The sequence below is a fragment of the Schistocerca cancellata genome, chromosome 1, assembly GCF_023864275.1.
Source record: "Schistocerca cancellata isolate TAMUIC-IGC-003103 chromosome 1, iqSchCanc2.1, whole genome shotgun sequence".
In the NCBI taxonomy this organism is placed as follows: Eukaryota; Metazoa; Arthropoda; class Insecta; order Orthoptera; family Acrididae; genus Schistocerca; species Schistocerca cancellata.
This window is the reverse complement of record NC_064626.1, coordinates 532,163,507-532,191,129: the sequence shown is the minus strand read 5'-3', so window position 1 is coordinate 532,191,129 and position 27,623 is coordinate 532,163,507. Positions and strand designations below refer to the sequence as shown.

The window sequence follows — 27,623 nt, the reverse complement described above, 5'->3', positions numbered from 1 at the left end:
TTTTTTCCTCAACACTGCCAACTCTGTTCGAAAGAACTTGGGTATTGACTGCTTGGACTTGCAACAAAATGTTATCAATTTTTTCATCCCAGTAAGTCTTATTGTCGTCAACTGATTGTTTTGTTTAATTTCTGTCGTGAAATTTACAAGAAAACTTTTTAAATCAAATTGATCGGTTCTTTCTGTTTCATTTGACCTGTCCTGATTTTCGAAGTCCATTAAATTACTATTTTCTACTTTAGGCACAATACTCTCGAAAATCTCATAAGTGATTGTGAAAAAAAAATTTATACACAACAATACAAAACAAGATAAAAATATTGTTTTAACTAAATATGAGGGTTTCGTGACTTATCTGGAACTCTCTTCTACTGTTGCAAATCCACATTTTCCATCCATGTGATTGTTGACCAAAATTCTTGAAATTTTTTCTTCTGTCGAAAATTATATTTTTTGCCAGAACATTTCTTCTCCAAAACTCTTACTTCCCGATGAACACAAATACTGTAACACACATTCTGAAAAACTGGTATGAACACACAAAAATTTTCTTCTTCGTAGCACTGTTGAAGATCACGTGAACACAATATCCCAGCTGCAACCCCCAGTTGAAATATGCTCACCTTTTTTATTTACTTAAATTTGGCATATTTCGTGACAGTACCTTTTCAGTGAAATTTTTACAAGGCGATATTTGTCTTGGCTTCAGTCGCCTAGTGGAAGTATGATTCCACAATGCAGTTTCGTCGGCTGCAGAAATGACCTGGTTCAGTGTGTTTGCCTCATTTTTGGTGCTTCAAATACCATTTCTTCGAATGTGGTTTCTTCTTAAAGTTTATATTAAAAAAAAGTAGTAACATAATTCATTTTTTCCTGTTCACTAGCAAATATTTATAACGGCAACCTGCACATTGTTCTACCGTCAACACACACCAAGAGTTCACTGCCGACTGACTACGGTCAAAGACGGCTCTAGCGTCAAAGACATTTTACACAACACACACGCTTCCACTTGTAACCAGTCTCTTTGATATTCTTCGTCACATCTACTAATGTTAATCAGTATACTGTCACTCTCAAAAATATAAGTAAATTAGCATAAAATAAGGCAAATTACAATTAAAATAAATATTCTGACAAAAATATAAGAAAACATTTACAACTTCCCTCATTAGATTTGGTATCGACAAATACAGTAGAAAATAACACATCTCCCAGATCCATTACAAGCTCTGTTGATGGTTGGCAGCAATTCATGTTATTGGCCACAGGTTCATTCCTGTTGTGATAGTATGTAGATAACTATATTAGTTATATACCTGAGTTTTGAAGGATAACACTCACTGTAGTCCATTTTCACTGGATATTGACCTTCTTTCACTCTGCTATTTATTAGTATCTCTCAGTATATCTTCTCACACTCTGTTCAAAGTTTCCTTCTAACTCCCACTTGATCTATGTAATAGCTTTTTAAAGAATTTAATGTCTTTGAGAATCATTGCATCCTATTACGTATTTTTCATGCTATGTATCTTGTTGTTGTTGTTGTGGTCTTCAGTCCTGAGACTGGTTTGATGCAGCTCTCCATGCTACTCTATCCTGTGCAAGCTGCTTCATCTCCCAGTATCTACTGCAACCTACATCCTTCTGAATCTGCTTAGTGTATTCATCTCTTGGTCTCCCTCTACGATTTTTACCCTCCACACTGCCCTCCAATGCTAAATTTGTGATCCCTTGATGCCTCAAAACATGTCCTACCAACCGATCCCTTCTTCTAGTCAAGTTGTGCCACAAACTTCTCTTCTCCCCAATCCTATTCAATACCTCCTCATTAGTTACGTGATCTACCCACCTTATCTTCAGCATTCTTCTGTAGCACCACATTTCGAAAGCTTCTATTCTCTTCTTGTCCAAACTAGTTATCGTCCATGTTTCACTTCCATACATGGCTACACTCCATACAAATACTTTCAGAAACGACTTCCTGACACTTAAATCTATACTCGATGTTAACAAATTCCTCTTCTTCAGAAACGCTTTCCTTGCCATTGCCAGTCTACATTTTATATCCTCTCTACTTCGACCATCATCGGTTATTTTACTCCCTAAATAGCAAAACTCCTTTACTACTTTAAGTGTCTCATTTCCTAATCTAATTCCCTCAGCATCACCCGACTTAATTTGACTACATTCCATTATCCTCGTTTTACTTTTGTTGATGTTCATCTTATATCCTCCTTTCAAGACACTGTCCATTCCGTTCAACTGCTCTTCCAAGTCCTTTGCTGTCTCTGATAGAATTACAATGTCATCGGCGAACCTCAAAGTTTTTACTTCTTTTCCATGAATTTTAATACCTACTCCGAATTTTTCTTTTGTTTCCTTTACTGCTTGCTCAATATACAGATTGAATAACATCGGGGAGAGGCTACAACCCTGTCTTACTCCTTTCCCAACCACTGCTTCCCTTTCATGCCCCTCGACTCTTATAACTGCCATCTGGTTTCTGTACAAACTGTAAATAGCATTTCGCTCCCTGTATTTTACCCCTGCCACCTTCAGAATTTGAAAGAGAGTATTCCAGTTAACATTGTCAAAAGCTTTCTCTAAGTCTACAAATGCTAGAAACGTAGGTTTGCCTTTTCTTAATCTTTCTTCGAAGATAAGTCGTAAGGTCAGTATTGCCTCACGTGTTCCAACATTTCTACGGAATCCAAACTGATCTTCCCCGAGGTCGGCTTCTATCAGTTTTTCCATTCGTCTGTAAAGAATTCGCGTTAGTATTTTGTAGCTGTGACTTATTAAACTGATAGTTCGGTAATTTTCACATCTGTCAACACCTGCTTTCTTTGGAATTGGAATTATTATATTCTTCTTGAAGTCTGAGGGTATTTCGCCTGTCTCATACATCGTGCTCACCAGATGGTAGAGTTTTGTCATGACTGGCTCTCCGGAGGCCATCAGTAGTTCAAATGGAATGTTGTTTACTCCCGGGGCCTTGTTTCGACTCAGGTCTTTCAGTGCTCTGTCAAACTCTTCACGCAGTATCTTATCTCCCATTTCGTCTTCATCTACATCCTCTTCCATTTCCATAATATTGTCCTCAAGTACATCGCCCTTGTATAAACCCTCTATGTATCTTATTAGTCTATTAAATTTCGGGCATGCAGGCGTGGAAATAAAATTTCCTCCACAAATATTTCGGCTGTGTATTGTCCGGCCATCCTCAGAGTGAGTCACAAGACTTACGACAAGATGCTAGGTGCAGTCTTGAGCTCACATATCTCAAAAGCATTTTTAAATTGAATGGATTTTCTCCACATCAAATTCTAAGAGCATTCAAAGAAAAACTTAGGATGCAGGTATGTGATGGGGAAGAATATAGTAATTCCTTCAGATCTAGTGTGTTTTTGCCCTATGTGGGTGCTCTTTCTCGAGGATAGGCTGTATTCTTGAGAAACGCTGTGTTTAGGTGATCTTCTGGCCCCCCATGGAGATTGCAGCTTTACTCGGCTCTGTGAAGGACGATTTACAGCTTCGTAAAGTGGGTGTGTATCAGATTCCTTGCGGAAATTGTGAGAAGTTGTACATAGGTCAAACAACACACACCGTTAATGAGAGATGTGTGGAGCATCGAAGATACACATGCTTATTACAGCCAGACAAGTCAGCTGTGGCTGAGCATTGTATTTATACAGGGCGTTCCATGAATTACAGTGATGTGAAAATTTTAACATCCACCTCTTCCTTTTGGGAATCTGTCTTCAAGGGAGTTATAGAGATTAGATTAGCTAATAATTTAAGAAATGGAGATAATGGTTTTAATTTGGACAAAACATGGAATCCGGATCTTGGGGTAATTAAAGTGCAGAGAAGTCATCATGGTGTCACCGCCACCAATCATACATCAATAAGCAAATCGAATGTCTGTTCACTTCCGTCACAGGTGGCTCATGTGTAAGTGTATTTCTTTGCCGTCGATCAGCATCTGTGACCTGAATGCACTGTACCGCCATGGTGGAGCATATAAGGCCGCACTTGGCATCTTGTCGTCAGTCTTGTGACTCACTCTGAGGATTGCTGGACGATACGCGGCCGAAATATCAGTGGAGGAAATTTTATTTGCATGGCTGCATGCCTGAAATTTAATGGACTGTTCATTACACCATGAGAAGTTGAAAATGCACATTATATATCTTATTTTCTGTGAATGACATTAATGCCATCTCATGAGTGATGTCATGAACAGTACCGTCTTCTTAATGTCTTATGGTATCTTAATTTATGATTCGTGGTGAAGTCCAACACTCACAACTGTTAAATCTATGCCATTGTTATTTAAATAGGCTTTTGCTGTCTGGTTTCACTTGTGTGTTGCCCCAGACATTCTCTCTGCCCTCTTATCATGTACCTTGGATTTTGATGAAATTCTCCCACTATTTCTTATCACGAATATATTGATGTATCAGTTTGTGCATCTATAGACTGGGTGCTTCAAAAAGAAAGAACAGATTTCAGTTGTTTATTGCAGACAAACTATAAAGGATGGAAACACACTGTGCATGTCAGTGGCTAGAGGAAGGTTCAGAGTTCTGACAGAGCTGCATTGTTGTTTATTTGTAGCAACATGCGACTGTATCACAAGAGAAATCATTTCGTGCATTGGAATTTGTGCGAAGTCAATCCATTGTTGAAGTGTAGTGTGCATTCCACTATCGATTCAGCAAAAATCCACCCCTGCATAAGCAGATTTATGAATGGCATACAAACTTCTTGGAAGTTGACTGCAAATGCAAAGGCAAGAGCAGTTGTCGGCCATGCATTTCTGATGGTGAAAATGTGAAGTTTATCTGAGATAGGATCATATGGAGCCCTCTGAAGTCCACAAAACTGGCAGGCCAGAAACTTCAACTTTCTCTTCCACAAACAACAATATGGCTTGTTCTAAAAAGATGCCTGCATATGAAGGCTTACAAGTTGAAGTTAATGCAGCAATTACATCCCGGTGGCCTTAACCAGAGGTTTAGCATTTATATTCTCCAGGACATAGTCGAACTGACGTTTCATCTATCAGTAAAATGACACTGCCATGACGTAAAAATTTGGGGTTCACAAAATCCTGGTGTCATCATCGAACATGAAAGAGAATCACTGAAACTGAATGTGTTCTGTGCCTTTTCTGTTCACAAAGTTGATGGACCATTCTTTTTTGTGGAGGAAACTATGACAGGAATGTTACACCTGGACACTCTGCAAAATTGGTTGTTTCCTCAACTTCACTAAGATTCCAATGATTTCATTGCTACGCACAACTGCACCTCGCTTCACTTTCACTTTGAGATGTGGCATTGTCTGTACAGCACAATCCTACACCATTGGATTTGAAGAGATGGACCACAGTATCTTGTTCATTGTGTTTGGCCTCCTGCAGCACCAAACCTCACACCTTGTGATTTTTTTCTGTGTAGGGCACATGAAAGACAGTCTTGTGCCACATATGGCAACTGCTCTTCAACAGCTGAGAAATTGAATTGGTGAAGCTGTTGATTCAAGAAAGAGGGGCCTATTGATTTGTGTGTGGAATGAAATTAACTACCGTTTCGATGTTTCTCGAGCAACGCATGCTGCTCATGTTGAGTATATGGTGTAGTGTCTGTACGAACAAAAAACTTTAAATCTTCATCTCTCTGGTGATGTACAATTTGTGTCTATCTTTCATAGTTTGTATATAATAAACATTTGAAAGCTGTTCTTTCTTTTTGAATCACCATGTATTTTTCATAGAATTTGACCTCCTTTACCCAACAGTTAAAGATGATAACATTTTCCCAAAGGACTCATTGAGCAAAATAACACAGTGGTTAAATATGAATGAGTTGAGTTAAAATCTACACCTTATCGTGCTCATTTTAGTCCTCCATAATTTCCCCAAAGTGAGTTTAGGTAATAAAGCCTGGACAGTTCGTAATGATCGACAGTTGGTTCTTCCTCTTCACCTTACTGCAACTGACATTGTGCTTTTTCTCTAAATATTTTCACCAGATGTTAAGTTCTGTCAAATCCTTTATTCCAGAGAAGTTTACAAACAGGTGAATGTCTCTTATTCACTAACCGAAACATTGAATTACGTAATATGTGATTTCCTTGACAGCCTAATAAATCATTAAGTCTGGAGGAAAAGATTGTGTATAAATTCTTTTATGAAGTAGATTAATTACTGGATAAGATGAATTCATTTTTTACCAGTGTAACTGATCAGTTGCCTGATAGAAAATGTAGTGGATAACATTACACAAAATTGATTTCTCGTTTACATTTTTATAAATTAAGTTAATCTTGTAACCTACTGCGTAAAGGATAATGTAAACCAAAAAGTGTTGGCGGTGTTTGACAGTGCTGAAGTTATTTTGTGAAATTGGAAATTTTGTGTAATTAAAGCAGTTCCATATCCCACTGCAATATGCGAAATTCCAAGTGGATCCAGTGGTTCTATGTTCACCTTCATTGCAATCTTCTTTATATCGGGAATGAAATTCACTTACTTGGCCCAGGATTTATTGTGTTGTGCATGGGCACTTATGTTGCTTAAGTTTGCCACAGTATTACTTGTAGAATTTGGGCATGGACCTAGTATTTTTGATTGTCATTTTCTTTGGAATGTTAAGCTCTGCATATGTGCCCAACTTTTGTAATTATGTCTATTCTTTGTCTTCATGCTTTATGATATCTTAAGAAAACCAGAATATTTTCTAGCTTCTTAAAATTTCACAGCTTTGTGATCTCTCTATTCCAGATACACACTTGGAACTCAGAATAAATTGTACTACACACAATCCTGTTCAAAATGATGCTTGATTCACTGAGATTGCATAATTAGTTCCTGAAATACGATCCTATTTATTGACACTTGTAGACTCTGTAAAATTCAAATTTGTGGGTTCACTTACTATGCGCATATAGCTGTGACTTCAGCCTACTGTCAGTCTCAAAGCAGTACTGGTACAGACTTTCGTACTTCGCCTTTAAAATGAAACTGTTTGTAACTTTTACCAGGCTATTCTCATATCCTGAATGAATTGCTGCCTAAATCTCAAATGCACTGACTGTTTGGATTCAGTTCATCTTCACAAATGCCTGTCATCGCTTGTAAAATGACACTTCAAATTATTCATATTCCATGACAACACAGTCACCTTCACAGGAAAATATGGAATGGTAGTTTAATCTCAGTTTTGGGCATGATTCACACCCAGAACTTATTTTATGAATTAATTATGTATTTTATTGCAATATTTTGTCTTATACACAGTGCTTTTTGTTTGTTTTTCAGAATGATGGAAGTTCAAAAAATTCACCACGCCCTGTCTGGGAGCTTGTAGAAGAAGCTTTGCTTAGGAATATAGTATCATCCCAACAGCTGGAAGCAGCCATACTGTCATATTGTAGTGGATATGGCCGAATCTGGGACTTTACGACTCTGCACTATTTTCTGTCTGATGTAATAGTGTTATCTTTCACTACTATCTATTGCAGTTGCACGATACATTAATGTTTGTAACTTGCTTTACACTCTCGATTAAAACTTCTTGCTTTTGACACTTGTCACCTGGTGCTGTAATGTTATCATATTGGTTGTCAGTTATGTATCAGTTTAGACTTGCACAATAGGTAGCAGGCTGCCAACGAGCTCCAGAGACCGTTAAATTGGGCTACTGGGCAGCCCCGATAACAGTTTATGCTGGTACAATACACTACTCGAGAGTTAAAAGTGCAACAATGATTTATTGTGGTTTTGGCAACAGCACATGGTTTGCAGAGGGAGTGAATATTCGGTGGGTACAGCACTGCTCTGTTGAAGCACTGAGCAGGCCTTCTTGATATAGAGGGCAAGTGATGCTGTATGAAAGTATGAAAGTTCTAAAAAAAAAGAAATATAGTGATGTCATCATGGGGAAGTCTGCCAAGTTAAGCAACTTTGATGACAGTGATGTTGTGATGGCCTAGAATTGAAGTACAAATATCATATTTTTGTCCTACAATCGCTTATGTAGATGTTAATGGATGAAATTGAAACTCGTAATAGAATACAAGAAGAAATGAAGATTAAAGTTTAATGTGCAATTGATGATGAGGTCGTAAGAGAAGGAGCAAACACTTAGAGTAGAAAAGGACAGGGATGGAACACAGTCAAGCCCTTTTCAAAGCAACCATCCCAAAAACTGCAAGTTTGTATCCCACATGTGTCACCAAGAGTAGTCAGGTGTTTCAGCACAAGTTTAGACCTTTTGGGAATGGGGGCTGAAGTTTTGTGTAATAACTGGTCATAACCACATGGAACACATCCTGTAGTGTTGGTAGACAGTTGATGTCAGGAGAATAGAGGAAAAGAGGGATCATTCTAGAAAGAGCTGCTAATGATTTTTTCGTGGACATTTACAAATGGTTTCTATCCCTTTTGCTGACATTAAGCTCTGAAAAACTTGATAATTGCAGTTCAGAACTTGCAAGAAGTCTCCACCCAACCACATATAAAATTCGAGGACATGCAGATAGAAGAGATTCTTGGGGTTAAAACTTTGTTGTAAATTCAATTTGCAAGAAGATACAACACAACTACTGTAATGTGTAAATAAGTATTTGTTTGCGGTGTGAAGGTTATTAAATATGGGTGATATAAAAAATAAAAGCTAGCGTACTTTGCTTATGTTCGTACTGTAACGTCAAATGGTATAATAAGTTTGAGTAACTCTTCAAGTCAAGCTTAGGTTTTGTGGGGCTAAAAGTGTGTAACATGAATTATTTGTGGTGTAAATTCAGGGAAGTCTTTCAAAAGCCTGCTCGCAGAACCAGGTATATTAACTGTTGCTTGTCAGCATATTTATTCCTTAATGAAATTAATCATAAGTAATGTATCTGTCTTTCAAATCAACTTGACACAGCTTCAGTGCAGTTATGTGATCGGTGTGTGTATGACTTGAAAACTATTTTTATTGATGGTGAAATATGGCCACAGGAGTGTTGGGTATTATCTTATGCACTGAGTAAGTTGTAAAAATGTTTTGACATTTCTCATATCCTAGAGTACTACGTCACTTAGAATTTGCAGAAGGAAATCAGTTCTGTTGTAAATATGTATTATATGTTTTTGTTTTTCTAACCTGTTCCATGTCTTCAAGGACCTCTTCAATATGAGTCTATGGAACATACAGTGTATCTAATCTCTAATGTCATCAAAAGGAGTTTGCTACAAATCTGTTGTATTGTGATAATATGGTTGGTATGTAAGCCCTTCATGATTGTGTTCCATCCAGTAGGTGTAAATCTGTTGCAATGCTTCCTAAACATTGTGTGGTCTGAACACCACATACATCATTCCAGAAAATCACCTTCCTGTAACTTATTGCATTTCTTATGTTTGAGAAAATATTACAACAGTGAAACAGTGACAGATCAGTCAAATTATTGTCCATTTCAGCAATTGATGTGTGGACAGTGGACATACATAACAGATCAGAAAATTCCAGTAGCTTTTGGGTGAGTTATGAGTCCTTTCTAACTTATAAAGTAATCCCTCTCCCTCACCCCCTTTTTTTTCTGGAATTTCCAATATCACAAAATATGTTTACCTCTTTGTCAGGGAGTTACAGATTTTTTAAAGCTTTTGACATGATTTCAATGAGATGTGTACTGACGTGACTTTAGCAACTAATTATTGTTTCAGTGTATCACAACATACTCAAGATTATATGTAATTTAATTGGATAGATAAAAATTCTACTCACCAAGCGGCAGCAGAACACACACAAAAAAGACTGTTGTAATTTGCAAGCTTTCGGAGCCAGGTATCCTCCTTCAGGCAGAACGGTTGAAGGGGAAGGAAGAAGGGTGAAGGAAAAGGACTGGAGAGGTCTGGAAAAGGGGTAGATTTCAGGAAAGTCACCCATATGACTGCTGTGCTTTTTCAGGATAATCGTGATTTCAGAACTGAAAGATAAGAGAGACAAGGAGATTTCATATCAGTAAAACTGTTCTCAGCTCCCCTAGATGAAGTTTAGTTGTCCTAGATGCCAGAAGAAGGAGCCAATGGCTCTGAAAGCTTGCATAAGTTAAATCATTTCTGTATGTGTTTCCCTGCTGCTGCTTGCTGAGCAGATTTTTTTTTTTTTTTTTTTTTTTTTTTGTCAATCCATTTACATTATATTATCAGTAATTGATTCTTCTCTTTATTAAAAAAAAAAAAAAAAAACTGAGAATCACTCAATGTCGAGTTGAGAGTGCATGTTGAGAATTCCCAAGAAACAAACAGGGATACAAAAAAATGGATGAAGGAACATACTTTAGTGAAACACATCATTATGGCTACAATGAAAATGAAATGGTTCCGAGCTGGAGACATAACCAGGACGATAGACAGACCATAGAAGTTTTTGTCCTGGATTCCACGGCACAAGAAAACACTGAGACAGCAGTCTAAAAGAAGATGAGTGGATGAGATAAGGAAACAGACAGGAGCAGCACAACTGAAAATGATTATGCATGGAAAAGTGTAGGGAAAGGCTTTATCCAGCAGTCGGTGTCAAATATACAGGGTGTATCATAATCAATAGTGTAGATGCATACAGTTGAAAGTACATGATACTAGAAGCAACAAAGTCTCAGTAAACATAGGGTCGAAAATGCATACCTTAAGAGCTATGAGCAATTTTTCATCTTCCATACTGTGAAGCAAATCCCTTCTACTGCAAGCTCTTTGCTTTCCACATTTTGGGAAGTAGTGGTATGGACCAAAACAAGAAAAAATGTCCAGTAAACATTTGCTCTAAAATGCATACCTTAAAAGTTATGAGCAAATGCTCTTTAGAAGAGTTGTGTTTCCAAGTACCGAAGATGAGCATGTACTCATAGCTCTTAAGGTATGCATTTTAGAGCACGTGTTTACTGGACTTTTTTGCTTGTTTTGGTCCACATTACCATTTCCCAAAATATGGAAAGCAAAGAGCTTTCAGTAAAAGAGATTTGCTTCACAGTATTGAAAAAAAATTTCTCGTAGCTCATAAGGTATGCATTTTTGACCTTGTTTACTGAGACATTTTTGCTTCTAGTATTGTGTACTTTCAACTTTATGCGTTTACGCCATTAATTATGATACACCCTCTATAACTAACTATTTTGCTTCATTTAATATTTTTTCAGACTGAATTTGAAGCATTATTCAGACAGACCAATTGAAAGGAATATTTGTTGTGTTGCATGTTAGTTTGTATGACTGTGTTGCTTTAGGCTTTATGATACTGGTACAGATATTTTTAATACAGATAAAATAGTTCACTATCGTGAAACCCATTTTTAATTTGGGTAAGTTAGTCGACTACCATGATACTCATGATTCTTTATGGGCTGTAAGTAATATATTTTATGTTATGATGTAGGAAATAAATAAGAACGCGATGAAACAATGTATAACAATAGGACTAATTATTTTATTCCTTTTAATTCCTAGTGACAGTATGACCATATATACTGCAGCTTGGAGGAATACAGTTTCACTAATAGTAACATCTGAAAGAAAACACTTAGTCTCATACACCTGAAAAGTTGACGGTTCAGTGCGATTGAGCTGTTATTGCTTTTAATTATATCACAGTTTTTCTAATGTAGCACAGTTATGTACTTTACCTCAGACATCCAATTTTGTTAATGTTGTTTTATTGTCCTTTTTTTAGGTACTAGATGAGACAGAAGTGGACTGTTTCTTCTCTCAGCTGTTGCCTAACATGGTTCAGCTAGCTTTGCAGCTACCTTCTCTAATCAGAAGTCCAGTTCCCTTGTTGAAGCAGTTCAGGAACAGCTCTGTTAGTCTGAGTCAGCTCCAGATTGCGAGTCTTTTAAGTAATGCTTTCTTCTGTACATTTCCAAGACGAAATATGCTACAGCGTAATTCAGAATATGCTACATTTCCAGATATTAACTTTAACAGGTAACTTTCCTTAAAGATTGGTGAAATGGCTTTGCTTACAATAATAATCTTCAGGCGGAAACCTGAAGAAGCTTAACAAGTTAATATCATCCTGTTCTGATGACAGAAGGCCATGCCATAAATAAAACCTTAATACAGTAAAACTTGCTCAAATTGGTACATGTATAATTTGGAAATCTGCCCAAACTGTACAAGTATTTCAGTCCCGACACAGTCAGTGCACTTTTATATGTTGATTTTTTGTGTAAAGCAGAACGTGCCTGATGTGAAAACGGAAAGCAAAACTTAGAACATGCTTAATGATTTGTTGTATAATGCGGAAAAGAGCCTATAGAATATTACTGTATTACACTTCATTACTTATTCATGACTCTACAAAGATGTTACTTTTAACACTTCAGTTAAGCGGTGCAAAACCGAGAAGAAAAAGGCGAAGAAGACCGGAAATCAAGAAATTAGCGAAATAATGTGGGAATGGTTTGTAAGTGTGCGGGAAAAAAAATTACCTTTATCTGGACCCATGTTGCAGAGTGAGCCTCAGAAAGTCACAAAAAGGCTTGGAATTATGGGGTTTAAGGCATCCACAGGCTGGCTGGACAGTTTCAAAGCTAGGCACAACATTGTGTGGAATGAAGTGTGTAGGGAAGTTAAGGATGTGCAGGAAAGTGTAGCAACAGAATGGAAGACAATACTGTTCAACTTAATTGTGAATTATGACCCAAAAGACTTGTTCACTGCCAATGAAACGGGACTGCTTTATCGTGCGCTGCCTTCAAACCTGCTAGGAATTCAAGGTGGAAAGCAGACCAGTGGAAAAATGTCCAAGGAAAGACTCGCTGCACTGCTGCGTGGAAATATGTTAGATGAAATGGAGAAGCCACTGGTGATCAGAAAGGTGGCAAAACCCCATTGTTTCAAAAACATAGACGTCAGGAAGCTTCCAGTCACAAGGCGAAGCAATAAAAAGGTGTGGATGGTGAGTGGTCTTATGGAAGAATGGCTGGGCTCTTTCAATACCAAAATGAAAAAAGGAAATCACCAAGTTCTCCTTTTCCTAGACAAAGAAACCTGCCACCCAAAAGTAACGTTATCAAATGTGAAATTGGCTTGGTTCCCTCCAGTTTCAACCAGCCTCACACAACCCCTGGACCAGGAGGGGTTATTTACACATTCAAGTGTCATTATAAGCGTTTATTGATATAATCTCTTATTCTTAGTATTGAAGAAGCTGAAAGTGCATTTGCTCTTACACAGTCAGTTTCTGTCCTATATGCAGTAAATTGGATTGGCTTGGCAGTAAAGAAAATGAAGCCGGAAAGTGTCACCAAGTACTTCAACAAAGCGAGGTTTGGGGGTCAAGAACAAGACTGTCACCAAGTACTCCAACAAAGTGGGGTTTGGGGGTCAAGAACAAGACATTTCTGTGGCCATCGAAGTTCAAGAAAATGCAGCAGCAACTGTTGAATTAATGAAAATGCGAACATTTCATGTAGTGCAGATGATTACATTCGAAGTGATGACTTTGTCAACTCACTCCACTTTCACTTCAGCATCAGATTTAATAGAAATCCACAACACAGAGGATGATGATGGAGAAACAAAGGAAGAAGAAGAGGAGCAAAATGATGTACCTAGAAAAATTAATACATCTGAAGAAACCATTACATGCATAAACGATGCTATGCAATTTACAGCACACACAGATTCTCCCAACTTGTTGGAACTGTTTTGAGCAGAAAATTGAAACAAGTTTCCCCCCATGCTATGCGGCAAAAAAATTGAAATGTAAAGCAAATAAACATGGGAATAATATGTATGTACACACAGTAATAAATGAATTTAAAATTCAAGTAAAAATATTGAAATGCTGTGTTATTTATCAGTTAGTATAATAGTCCAGTGTTCTATTGTCCAATATACAGTAAATGAACATCTACTGGTACGTAAATACAGTATATGCACAATTAAAAATTTTTGCTGTTCTTCTGTGCATGATACCTTACAAATTCTACGTAGCCCTCTGAATTGTGTGTAATCTGGAAACTTGTCCAATTTGGAAAATTATTTTAGTTCTAGGCGATTCTGTTTTGAGCAAGTTTCACTGTATGTGTGGTAGATGTTAAATGATCAAAAACAGTATGTTAAGCTTCCGTTGTGATGTGTTATACTTTGCTCACCTCCAGTTATCTGAAATTACATGGAGCTAATCCTTTCAGTTACTGATTTTCTTCAATGGCCCACTTTGCTTCTTTTTTCAAATGCCTATGTGTTTCCTGTCATTGAAAATAGAATTCAAAAACATTGTCTGTCAGATATTTAATATTATTTGCTGCCACACAGTTGTATCAGTAAGCAAAGCCATTTAATCAATTTTCAGTACTGTTATGATTTTTTTTTCCTTTTTCATTTGTAGTACTGGTTAGCCCATCAGTCCCTTATTGAATTTTATAAGATCTTTATATCTTGCGTTGATGTAGTAGATGATGTAATAGTGGAAATTAACAATGGACTGATATGTTTACTTGTGTTATGAAAATTAAGTAAAGTATAAGCAGTTTTTTTACATAATCTTTTAGTAGACCCTGCTGTGTTTTGGTGCAGACTATCTCAGGTGGGACATTGTTTGCTACTATAATCCTTAAAAGCTGCAGTGAAAATTATATGTTTCTGAATTATAATATTTATTCCTGCTCACTTTGGTTTCATTTTGACAGGCAGGCAAAGAATATTGAGCTCTGAAACATTTTTAAATTCTTAGTTTTGAAATGTTTGTAATTTATTGGCACCCATATGCCTAATGGAGTAGTTGCCATGTTGTCATTAGTAATATTCAGTGTATTACATAACTATGAAATTGCAGTTATAGGTAGCTTTGTGGCATTGTTACTGTCTATATTAACTCATAAGCTCACGTGGAACTCTTCATACATATTCCTAATGTTATGTGGACTTCTGTGAGTAACACAAAGAGGTTATTTGAGAGTTATACAGTACAATATAGTGATAAAAGCACATGTACATTTTCATGCAATTAAAAATCCCGATGGAAAAGAAATGTAAACTGATGGAGGCATCATTACCAACATAGAGAGAATATTAAATATATTTTACTTCCAAGCAAGAGTTGTAACTTCTCAGTACTTAAATGGCAGATTAGAACCATAAGTCATTAAGAACTGTAGTTGATTTACCTCCAAGTTGCCAAGCAGAATGTTGTTAATCTTCATCCATGAACTCATTGCTTCAGCTTCTTGAACTTAGTATGTTCTCCTTATCACCATTGTAAACAAGTGTTTAGCACTTGCATTCTGTAAGGTATATATCCTTGTTTTTATGAGGATACATAACTTAGCATCTCTTTGATCCCATTCTGTAACCACTGGACTTCATATCAGATTGTGTGATGGCCATTTCATGTGGGACTCTGTATACATATTTGATTCTCAGCAGGCATCATTGTTTCATATGATGTTCATTCACTTGTTGTTCAGTTTGTCAATTAGATCTAATTTTTAGCTAAATATTAACATGAGCTCCAAAATTCTGGTCAGCTTGTATCATTTCCTTTCACACCAATGGCCCATGTTATGCTGTGCAACTGCTGAATTGCTTGAATGCTCATCAGATGTGACATTAGTGCTCTTTCCTCTTTCTTCAACTGTCCTTCCAGTACTGCATTATCTTTGTACAAAATGTTCTCTCAATTTTCAAAGATATATATCATTGCAGAAAGTTAAGAGATACCAGTTGATTCTGCACAACAACTACGTTTCTACTGGTAATTATACATCAATTATCTCACCACATAAACATACAGTTCATTTTAGAAAATTAAAAATACTTTTACGTGTAATGTAAGAATCTTTAAGATGGCAAAAAACATAATTTATTGTCCCGCTAACCAACAACCTTTATTCATAACTACTGAGTGGTTGTAATTAAACTTTCCCTATTTAAAATGTTATAACATGGAAACTAATTACCTTATGAGTACCAAACTTGGTAGCATTAGTGTCCAGAGTACGGGATGCATGATTTCTATGCATCACAGCACTAGCTCCGGTTCCAACTAAGGCCACCAGGTGCCGTGATCAGTCATCGTGATTCATGCTCTTACACACCTGACCAGTCACAGTGAACTTGTTGATATGTCAACACGAGCTTGGACAAAAGGAGCAGGGCATCACTGGTGGAATTCTATTATCAGAACAACAGTAATGCTGCAGCTGCACTTTGAGAATATCGCCACCTGTAAGGATTATGGAAGTGTCCTCTTTATTCACCTGCTGTGCAGAGCATGATGAAGGTCGAGTCAACTGGAGAAGTGGGTATCGCTCTGGGGGAAGAGGCTGATTATTAGTTGCACCACAGGTGGTTGAAGAAATCACTGTTACTATGGCAGACAACTCTGCATGCAATTATCGATCATCAGGCTGTGTGCATGCTGTGTCATGACAGTTGAACATCCCGTGCACCACTGTAGGGAATGTGCTTTGAACCGTTCTCAAGTGATATCTCTACAAGATCCATATCATACGGCAGCCTGCTCCACAGGATGTACAACGACGCGTTGACTTCGCTCTCCACATTTTCACATGGGTTGAAGTTGACGAGGGTAGCCATGGACCATCCTATGGACAGACGAAGCTCATTTTTCTGCGACGGTTGAGGTGAACACACATAATTGCCAAATGTGAGGATCTTCACTTCCAGTCACTGTTCATGAAACTCCTCTGTATGGTGAACATGTCACTGTATGGTGTGGTTTCACGGCTATATTCATCATTGGCCCAATCTTTTTTGAACAGATTGGCACTCGAGGACCAAAGACGTGCAGTGGGCCTGGCCAGCATTAATGCAGTATGCTTCACCTGTATGTCATACTTGCCCTGCAGGAGAGAGATGCATTGAACTCAACAGTTTTTATGCAAGATGGGAGCCCACTGCACATTGCCCATGAAGTTTACCTGCTTCTCTGAAACAAATTTGGAAATGATCGAATTATCAGCTGATTGTTTCCGGTTGCTTGTTCGGTGTGATCACCTTATCTCACTCCCTGTGAGTCCTTGTTGTGAGGCTACTGGAAGGACAGGATTTACCAGAGGAACATTAATGCTTGTGCTAATCTGAAACGGAGCATATCGAGAGGTAGCCAGCGAACCCATAGACATACTTTGTTCTTCTGTGCAGAATGCAATCCTGCTCTTTCAGACTCTTCTGGACAATGATGGGCACCATATTGAGCCCTTTTTGTAGCAGTAATGGTACTGGTATGTAACAGTATGATGTACTGTAGCAGCACATTAAAAGTGTTTCAGTTAAACTGATTCCATATTATTGCTCTTCCCCATGTCCTTGACGTTAATGCTACAAAGTCTGCTACTTGTACGGTAATTAGTTTCCATGTTATAACATGTTAAATAGGGAAAGTTTAATTATAACTACCTGGTATATCGCCGTCAGGTGCCAGACCTATCAATGAATCAGAGAGGTGGCTATGAGATGCAAGGTGCCCCTCTTCTTTGTCAACATTTCAGTGGACTGCATGGAAGAGACATTATTCCCAACAAGATCTACGTCCCTAGGCTTGATATAGTTTGATTGGTGATATCTTTGTGATTTGGATTTATGGTGAAGTAAACTCCACTTCCAGCAAAAGCATAATTCCTTTTCCCAGCTGAAATTCCCATAGTTCTTCTCCAGATGGAAAATTACCCTATTTGGTGTTGACCTCCATCACACTGAGGCCGTCCGCAGCTTGTGGTCTAGTGGCTAGTGTTGCTGCCTCTGGATCAAGGGGGCCTTGGTTCAATTCCTGGCTGGGTTGGGGATTTTGTCTGCCTGGGGACTGGGTGTTCATCATCTTCATCATCATCATCATCATCATCATCATCATCATTTGTGACAATGGATAGATTGGCCTGTGTGAAAATTGGGCTGTGTAAGAAATTGGGACTTCGTATGGGCACTGATGACCATGCAGTTGAGTGTCCCACAAACCAATCATCATCATCATCATCACATTGAGGCTCACATTCAAACTTCAGTCCATATGAAAAACAGCCAATAAGTAACAATATCAACACTTCGGCAGTTGCCACCTCTTTCACATGAAACGTTCCTATACATCCATGGAGAACATTTAATCCTATACTGAATCCCTAAACAACAATACCAGAAACTTTTTCCCTAATTTATCTCTCATGCAGCTACTCAACAGGTCTTGTCCATAAACAATTCTCACAGGCAGCCTCCTCCTCTGACCCTCCACCACTAAACTTGTTGAATGCACAAATGTACAAAGAACTGTCCACATTGGGGACATCCTGTACTCAGTTGCTGAGCATGCTCTAAGCATGACCCAAGAGACCTGAATACCTGCTGTAGCTCATTGGCCATTTGATTCTCCCATCCAGAGATGGGAACTTCCTCTCCCGGATACCTTCTGTTTTCTGCTGCTCACCTGGACCTAACCTTTCTCAGCTATTAACAACATCTCCCGTCTTCTTTTCCCAATGACAGATTTTCATTGTGTGCTTAGTTACGCATTAATTTTTAATTTCGTCTCTCCTCCCGACGTCCTATTTTTCATCGTCCATTCCAATTTCTTCATTGCCATTTTTCATTCCACTTTTTGGTTCTTGCTCCATCTTCACTTTTAACTCTGCCACCAAGTCTGAACTAACACTGGCAAAATGTATACCAACATATTATTTTTCTCTTTTCTTCATCATCATCATCATCATCATCATCATCATCATCATCATTATTATCTTCACTTTCCTATGCCCTCATCTTAGAACATGTGCATCTCTCTCAACCTGTTGTTTGTGTGTCTGCTATTCATATCAGAGTTGCTGGAGATGGTGGTCATGTGTGCACGAGATGTGCTTGTTTGTATCTTGTGTTTTCTTTTCTGAAGAAGGCTTTGGCCGAAAGCCAAATCATAATAGTCTTTTGTTGTGCCTGCCTGCAACTCTACACATCATCTTTACGGTGAGTTGCACTCTATCCTTTGACTTATATTGTTGATATTCGGATAGCTTCTGCCTCTAATTACAAACAAACAAAGTTCATGGTCATCACCTGACATGGTACCATAACAGGCAATAGGCATGTCATAACTTTTGGGATAGGCCAGTAAAGTATTTTCTACTAATTCAACAGCATCTTGTTTATTATAGTCCCCTGTTGTCCATTGTTGATGATTTTCAGACTGTCATTCAAACTGCGAGGGCTATCCATAAAGTAACACACATTCGGAAATAAAAAAAATAACAATATGGAGAAACCAAATTTTGTTATATATATTTGAAAGATGCACCCTTAAGTTATTTTTTTACTTAATTGCCAGCTGAATCGAGGTACGTATCACAATGTGGCACAAATTTTTCAATACAGTCTTTTTGGAAATTTGCCACATTCAGTTGCAGTCACTGGTTTAAACCAGAACACAATTCAGTGTCAGTATCAAAGCATTGCGAGTGATGGTAGTCGCTTAGTGCCAAATACAAACACCTCTCATCCAAAACGCTGTTGGAGCTCTTAGGTATCATTGGTCATGTATGGACGGGCACTTTCGCAGAAAAACAAAACTGTTGCGCTAAGCGCCCCCCCCCCCCCCCCCCTGCCCCCAATGCTTCTTTTGTATTCCCCGCATTAACTTTGTCAGTGTTTGAAAATACTTCTCTGAGTTAATTGTTGTGCAATGTTTGTGGATATCAAAGAGAATCATTCCTGTAGAGTCTCAAAACACAGTAGCCATGCTCTGTCTTGCTGACAGTGTTTGCAAACACTTCCTTGGTGTCGTGCGAGATTTTGTATGCCCGCACTCCATTGACTGTCCTTTTGTTTCACAATTGACATCCTTCATTACCAGTGACGATGATTGCTAACTTTGTTACCACTTTTCTCATAATCTTTGAGAAAGGTCAGTGCTGCAGCCAGTCTCTGTTTTCTGTGGTGTTCTATTAGGATTTTGGAAACCCACCTAGCACAAAATTTGTGGTAACCAAGCTTATCCACCAAAATTTCAGGCATCAAACTCAGAGAAATATGGGAAAAATATTCTGAAAGTTCTGTAATCATGAAAAGATGATTTCCACAAATTTTGTCATTGATTTTCATCAGCAGTTTGTCAGTCACAAGGCTAGGCCCACCACAGCAGTCCTCATTGTGAATATTGTTACGGCTATTATTAAAACCAGTGCACCATTGCTCACTCGGCTTTCAGTCATTATTCCTTTTACATACACATCACAAAGGTCATGATAAATTTCAGTTGGTTTACTTTTTTTTTCCCCAAATGAAAACCTAATCATAGAACACATCTCACAAGTGGTGGGATTTTCTGTTGCTGCATACATTTAACGTGTCACAGGAAGCAAAATAGCAGAGATACAAATGATGTACTACCATCGCTGGATGCGTACTGAGTGTAGGAACATTATGGTACCAGATGGCTTCTGTAGCCCTGCTCAGCACTGCAGTACACCGAAACTTCTATTGCTTTGTGGATAGACCTCATACAAGGAGACAAAGTTCCCAGGTACACATTCAGACCCTCTTTTGTTTTGTGCCATGACGTTTACAGACTCTTGTTGCAGCACATGGAAGACTTTTCATCATACTGAGATTATCTAAGTTGGTGATCATCCAGAGTTCAGCAATCATAATTATTTGTAAGTTATTGTATACCTCATATGTTGTGTAAAGTACACTTCGATCACAAGTATTCTTAAAGAAGCAATTTTCACCTGGGGTGGTATATTTTTGGTATCAGTGACTCTGTGTGATACATATCATCCAATCACACTTTTAAGCAATAGTAATTTAATGCTGTACGCAATCAGCAAATTTTAGCACAGCATAGTGACTGAATGTACCACTCACAAGTCTGAAACCTACCCTTGAATGCTGTTTTGGTAGCTTATTTATATGGTCATCCAGAAACGATTTATTGCTAGTTTTTTTTAAGTTTGATGAATGTCGAGTCTACAAATTGCTTGACACTTTTTTATGTTATTTTACAAGGGACATACTCTTAAATTTTAATGGTAAGATGTACAGTGAAACCCCGCTCTTACACTTTTCAAAGGGCTTCAAAAAAATTGTGTAAAATGTGGGAAATAACATTTTGAGCTGTAAGTTACTTGATCTGTAAAAGTTACATATAGGATACCCCCTTTGCATTTTTTCACTTTTTGTATTGCATATGTACATTATAGGCATTGAAATACTTGTCAGGACTTGTTTATTATCTTATAAATACTGCTGATGTAACTGAAACTTATAACTTCCTGGGAAGTAGAAATGTCTGACTCAACTTTGCACGTCACAATCAGTGTTTTAGGAAAGCCTGCTGCTGTCATTCATTATTTAAATAATGAAACCCTGCACCAATTACGTATTTTTTCATGTTTAGCACCATGCGTTTCAAGAATTTTTTCTTATTGTCAAGTGCAAATATTTACATAAGTATTTTGTGTTTAAGGAAGATCTTTGGTCCGGTGCAAGATGAGATCACTGAAGAATAGAGGATCAGAAATAATTGCGAACTAGATGAATGTACAATAGACCAGACATTGTAGGACTGATGAGAACCAAGTGCCTTGTATGGGCAGGACATGTCAGTCGGATGGCTAAATGCTGATGGCCTTTGAAAGGTAAAGATTATACTCCTTGTGGAAGATGCCCACTAGGACGACCAAAGGAGAGATGGAGGGATGAAATACATGAGGACTTGCTGCAGATTGAAATAGAGAATGATTGGCACCAGAAGGCACAAAACAGAACCCAGCAGAGGAGGAACCTTGTAGCAGTGCGCAGTCATCTGGGCCTGATCGCGTAAAGTAAAGTAAAGTAATTTTGTGTGGTGTTTCCACATGTGTTGCACTGAAGTCGTCTTTTTGAGATTATGAGGTACTGTGCCTCCTCGGTTATGTAAAAAACCACACACATGCAAATTATCACCTATGTTTGTTTGTGTAACATCACAAAAAATCATATATAAATACTGCACTTGACAACAAGGATAGATTCGCGAACAAGGTTTGCTTAATATGACAAAATACGTAATTGAAGCTGTGTTTAAACTGAAGACTTTTGAGCAACACACAGCGAGTGAAGGTGTCAACTAGCGCTACAAGTGGCCAAATGAAGAAACACGCTAAACATGGTTTGACAGAGATGTCATAATGCAATCTCGAAATTGTGCATGCACATTAGAGATAGTCTGGAATGTTTGTGATTGGTCATGATATCTTTATTTGAACGAATCTAGTTACTCCCATCAGCCACCACCCCCTTTGGAGCTTGGCAGTGGCAGGAGAATTGTTTCAACTTTCACGTGTTTTACTGGTTCAAATCCGTTAAGTAGAGTGCCCTGGTGTAAAGAAACTTCACTACGTAATGTTTGTAAACACTACTCGGTAGCCAGTGTCATGTAAGTGTCATTTTTATGTCAGTTTTTTCTCCACAAACATTTTTTCGTAAAGTGTAAGTAGTGGGAAAATTATGACTATGTTGATGCAAAGCCATGTGCGAATTACCATTGTGGGCATAGGAAATTGGACAGGAGATGTAAAAAATGTTGTAAATGGTAGGAAAATGTTAATTCTGGGAACATAAAAGTGGGCTTGTACTGTAATCTGTATAAAAAAGCATGCAAGTATAGACTGATGGTAGGTCTATGAGAGGGAAAAATGCATTATTCAAAACTCGGGCGTGAGGGACAGAAAAAAAATAAAAAATACCAAATCAGAAATTCCATTTACCTCTGATATTGAAATGGGCAGATTCCAAAAACTATGAATTTACCCACAGCTCCTTTATGTTGCTCCAATTGCTCACTCAGTAATTTAATTTTATGTGGCTGGTTTCTGTACGTCAAATTACTGTTTTTACATTGTAGTTATCCCTGTAGTTTTAAAGAAGCAATAATATTGTTTGAATGCACATGTGGAATCATCATCAGAAGCTAGAGGTTTATATGAAGCAATCCCAGCCAAACCCTGAAAATAAACATCCCCATGTGCTGGTCTGCCTGGTTTTTTGTTGGATCTGCTTGGTGAGCAATAAATCAGATTGCTTTGAGCTAAATATGTGCTTTGAATATTCATAAAAATTTGCATTTATTAAGTATTTTCTTCTAGTGATACACTACTGCATGACTTGATTATGGTTTTTGATTGAGCACCGAAGGTGTGAGGAAAAGATTGAATATAAGGGTGTGGAGAAAAAAAAGACATTGATTTTTATTTGAGTTACAACATGATGTAAATAGCTTATACTAGTCTGAAATAGTGAGTCATCCTAATGCAATTTGTACAGGCTTCCCAACAACAGTTAATTGATTTTTCAAAATTTATTTTACTAATTTTTTCACTTCATTATTTTTCTCAGGATGTTATGTTTCTTTAAATAGATGTGATAAGAACTATTTTTGTTATTGAATGTTCCGTTTGGAAGATGTTAAGTGTACATTGACCATTTGTAAGATAATTACAGGATATAAAATGAGAGCCATCTTTATTGGTATTAAAAATTTATTTTCCTTTGTTACTATGTTCTCTGGAATTTTATTTTCAGATATTGATATATATGTTTTTTTTTTTACTACAGGTTATTTCAGGCAAACAAGAAAAAGGCATCTCAGAGAGCAGTGGAAAAACTTAAATGTATCCTTCACTATTTTAGAAGAGTATGTCATAAGGGTAAGCTTTCAACGATAATTGTGTTGTTTCATTATATACACTGAAGCACCAAAGAAACTGGTATAGGCATGGATAATCAAATACAGATATATGTAAACAGGCAGAATACGGCACTGTGGTCGGCAATGCTTATATACGACAACAGTTGGTGCAGTTGTTACGATGGCAGATTAGCACGATTTAAGTGAGTTTGAACATGATGTTATAGCCAGCACACGAGCGATGGGACACAGCTTCTCCGAGGTAGCGATAAAGTGGAGATTTTCCTGTACAACTGTTTCATGAGTGTACCGTGAATATCAGGATTACAGTTAAACATCAAATGTCCGACATTGCTGCGGCTGAATAGGACCACGACTGAAGAGAAGCATTGAATATGACAGAAGTGCTACCCTTCCGCAGATTTCTGCAGATTTCAATGCTGGTCCATCAATAGGTGTCAGCATGCGAACCATTCAACAAAACATCATCAATATGGGCTTTCAGAGCCAAAGGCCTCTCGTGTACCCTTGATAACTGCACGATACAAAGCTTTATGCATCGCCTGGGCCTGTCAACACTGACATTGGACTGTTGATGACTGGAAACATGTTGCCTGGTTGGACGAGTCTTGTTTCACATTGTTTCGAGTGGATGGACTGTATGGGTATGGGTCTTGCCTCATGAATCCATGGACCCTGCATGTCAGCAGAGGACTGTTCAAGCTGGTGGAGGCTGTTTAATAGTGTGGGGCATATGCAGTTGGAGTAATATGGTCCCCTCGTATGTCTAGATATAACTCTTGACAGGTGACATGTACGTAAGCATCCTGTCTGATCACCTGCATCCATTCATGTCCATTGTACATTCTGATGGACTTGGGCAATTCCAGCAGGACAATGAGACACACAAAATGTCCAGAATTACTACAGAGTGGCTCCAGGAACACTGTTCTGAGTTTAAACACTTCTGCTTGCTACCAAACTCCCCAACATGAACATTATTGTACATATCTGGGATCCATTGCAACATACTGTTCAGAGGAGATCTCCACCCCTCATACTCTTATGGATATATGGACAACCCTGCAGGATTCATGGTGTCAGTTCCCTCCAGCACTACTTCAGACATTAGTCAAGTCCATGCCACATCATGTTGTGGCACTTCTGCATGCTCGCAGGCCCGTACACCATATTACGAGCGTGTACCAGTTTCTTTGGCTCTTCAGTGTATATTCTGAAAAAACAAAGAATTTATTATCATTCTTACAAAACATAATTTTTGCATGGGTTTGGTGCATTTATTATGGAATCTAAAAACAAAAAATCATAGACAGGACAGTCATTTCCTTTGTAGTTTTAGTATGTACCTAAATTAACTGTTTTACTTAAAAGAAAAAAGAAAGAAAATTACATATTTTCTCTCAATCTGTTAAGAATGAAGTTTTTTAATATGGTACTTAACAATTCAAACAGAGAATTGCTATTCAAGACTGTTGTTGCATTAGTTTACAGGTTTTTTTGTGACTGTTTAAGTATGGGAAGAATAACTGGAGTGTTTCTCAACAGCTCCAGAGGGTGTAGTAACATTCACCCGAAGATGCATAGCTCCAGAAAACTTACCTCTCTGGGAGACATCGTCAAAGTTATTGAATAAACTACATATAACAAGCTGTGGAACCATAGAAGATGAAGGCAGAGGAATGCTTCAAGTTGATTTTGCTAACAAGTATGTATATATACTATTTGTTTCTGTTTTCCTACCTTATTATTTTATGACAAATGAAATTAAATTCTTGAAATTTCCACTTTACCTTGCAGGTACAGTTAGTAGTAACATACAGAATGGAGACAAGGCCTTCCACATTGCAGTTGTTTATTTATATTCTAAGTAAAAATAAACATTAAAGGTGGACAAAGTATGTACTTCAATATAGGGTTCTTAGGTCTGCCACTGAATCACATTGTGTTGATTTCATAATATTTCATGGAGGCAACTCCACTAAGTCTTCTTGAATTTCTGTTGCTGAAAGTTTGCAAATAGCCGAAACTGCTGGTTCAAGTGAAGGTGATTTTGCAACACCTCTTACGAACAGAGTCCAGCATAAGTAGGAATTTATTGGTGACTGCCATTTCACTCAGTGCAGTGGTGAGCAGTCCTTGCTTAGGATTGTGAAGCTCTGCTAAGGCCTTCACAGACAGGCATTACATGCCACACCTAGTCCTCAAATAAATATCCCATGCCATCTCCACATGTGCCCCTAATTCCCCATCCATCTCCAAAACTAGCTGAAAATTGGCACTCCCTTCATTGCTCTGTACATTCTTGGCTGGAGCATTGTAACCACAACCTTTGTCAGGTCTTTGACTACTTTTCATCATTTCCTGAAATGAGAAACATCATTCCCAAAATCCCTTCCATCTCTCCAAAAGTGGTATTACTGTGTCCTTACAATCTGTGAAATGCCCTAGTCAGTCCTTATGACATTCTTACAGTCACTCCTTTTCCGCATGGCTCATGTATCTGTGGTAGACACAGTTCCAAGATGTATGCACCCACCAACACATCTTATTCCAGACCTGTCAAAGACATATGCAATCCTGTTAGAAGCAGAGCCATTTCTGTAAACATTCATGTCAGAACAAGAGCCCTTCATGTGGACATGACCATCGACCAGCTGTGTACCCAAATAAATGGCCATTGCCAAATTATGGCCAAGAGTGAAGATAACCACGTAATGGCAGAACATGCTGCATAACATGACATGCTGAGTTTCAATGGCTGCTTCACAAACAGTGCCATGTCAACCCCCACCCTCTTTCCCTGCATACCAGCTTTCCTGCATTACATAAATTGCTGGAAATTGTGTGTAAAAAATATCCAGCAATTCAGCAAAGAATGTGTATCTCAGCTCCTGAATGCCTCACCTATAGTATGAGCGACTGACTACCGTTACTTCTCCCATTAAAAGAATGTTAAGTGGATGTTTTAAGTATGAGTGCTGTTAATATGTTCTTTTTTCTGATTGTAGATAGAGCTAGAGTCATTTTCACCATTATTCTTCTTCTTCTTCTTCTTCTTCTTCTTCTTTTCCACCTGGTCTTTAACTCCTAAAGCTATCCTTGTTATTTCTAGGCGATTAGGTGGTGGTGTTCTTCGCTGGGGCTGTGTACAAGAGGAAATTCGTTTTGTAATTTGCCCAGAGCTAATTGTGTCAAGATTATTTACCGAATCCATGGAGCCACTGGAAGCAGTGCACATAATTGGTAAGTGATAATTTAACCCTTTCACTGTAACAGATGTGTGTGTCATAGGTTGTGGAGCTCTGTGTTGTTATCACTTGAGCTGACTACCTAAGCCTGAACCCTTCCCAAGGCAACACTTCCTTCCTGTTGAATTGCTTGCACTGGCCTCCTAGTGTTGTACTGAATAATTTGAAGGTAGATTGTGAGCTAAATGGTGTACAATCTGTACATCCAATTTCTCCAGTTTACCTGTGTCTTGGTGCATGCTAGCACAGCAATTAATTTGCAATGGAAATTAAGTGTTTGCTGGAACCCACTTTTGATATATCGAAATACGTTTGGAGTGCATAAATAAAATTAATTGTTCTCAGGCGAACTTCAGTGGTAGTAGCCCTTTCCTTACATCAAAATAATTTGATCATAAGAAGATGAATCTGCATAAATTTTTATGAACTGATACTACTTATGCAGTGTGTTTACTTCATGCATAGAATTGACATTTCTGGATATGAAAAATCAGATCAGTCTGTTTCCAGCATACTACCTCATGCAGAGAGAAGTGTTTTACTATATGCTGTATGTATTTTCAATCCTTTTTTACATCCCTAGGCAATTTCCAAGACAAAAATCACAATACCCAAATATAATTGTCTGCATTACATGGGAATAATTGTAGCATACACTAAATAGGTGAATATGTACACTTCT

General features: G+C 37.9%; 1 protein-coding gene across 2 annotated transcripts in view; it reads left to right on the top strand.

Moving 5' to 3' along the window:
* Positions 1-27,623, top strand: part of LOC126179348 (poly(ADP-ribose) glycohydrolase-like) — a 152,992-nt gene that overhangs the window by 74,189 nt on the left and 51,180 nt on the right. For both annotated transcript variants that reach the window (XM_049924602.1, XM_049924601.1), the window contains 5 exons: positions 7,331-7,498; positions 11,724-11,977; positions 23,600-23,691; positions 25,239-25,398; positions 26,806-26,936. In XM_049924602.1, the coding sequence (XP_049780559.1) occupies positions 7,331-7,498; positions 11,724-11,977; positions 23,600-23,691; positions 25,239-25,398; positions 26,806-26,936 (805 nt within the window). The remainder of the gene's footprint in view (positions 1-7,330; positions 7,499-11,723; positions 11,978-23,599; positions 23,692-25,238; positions 25,399-26,805; positions 26,937-27,623) is intronic.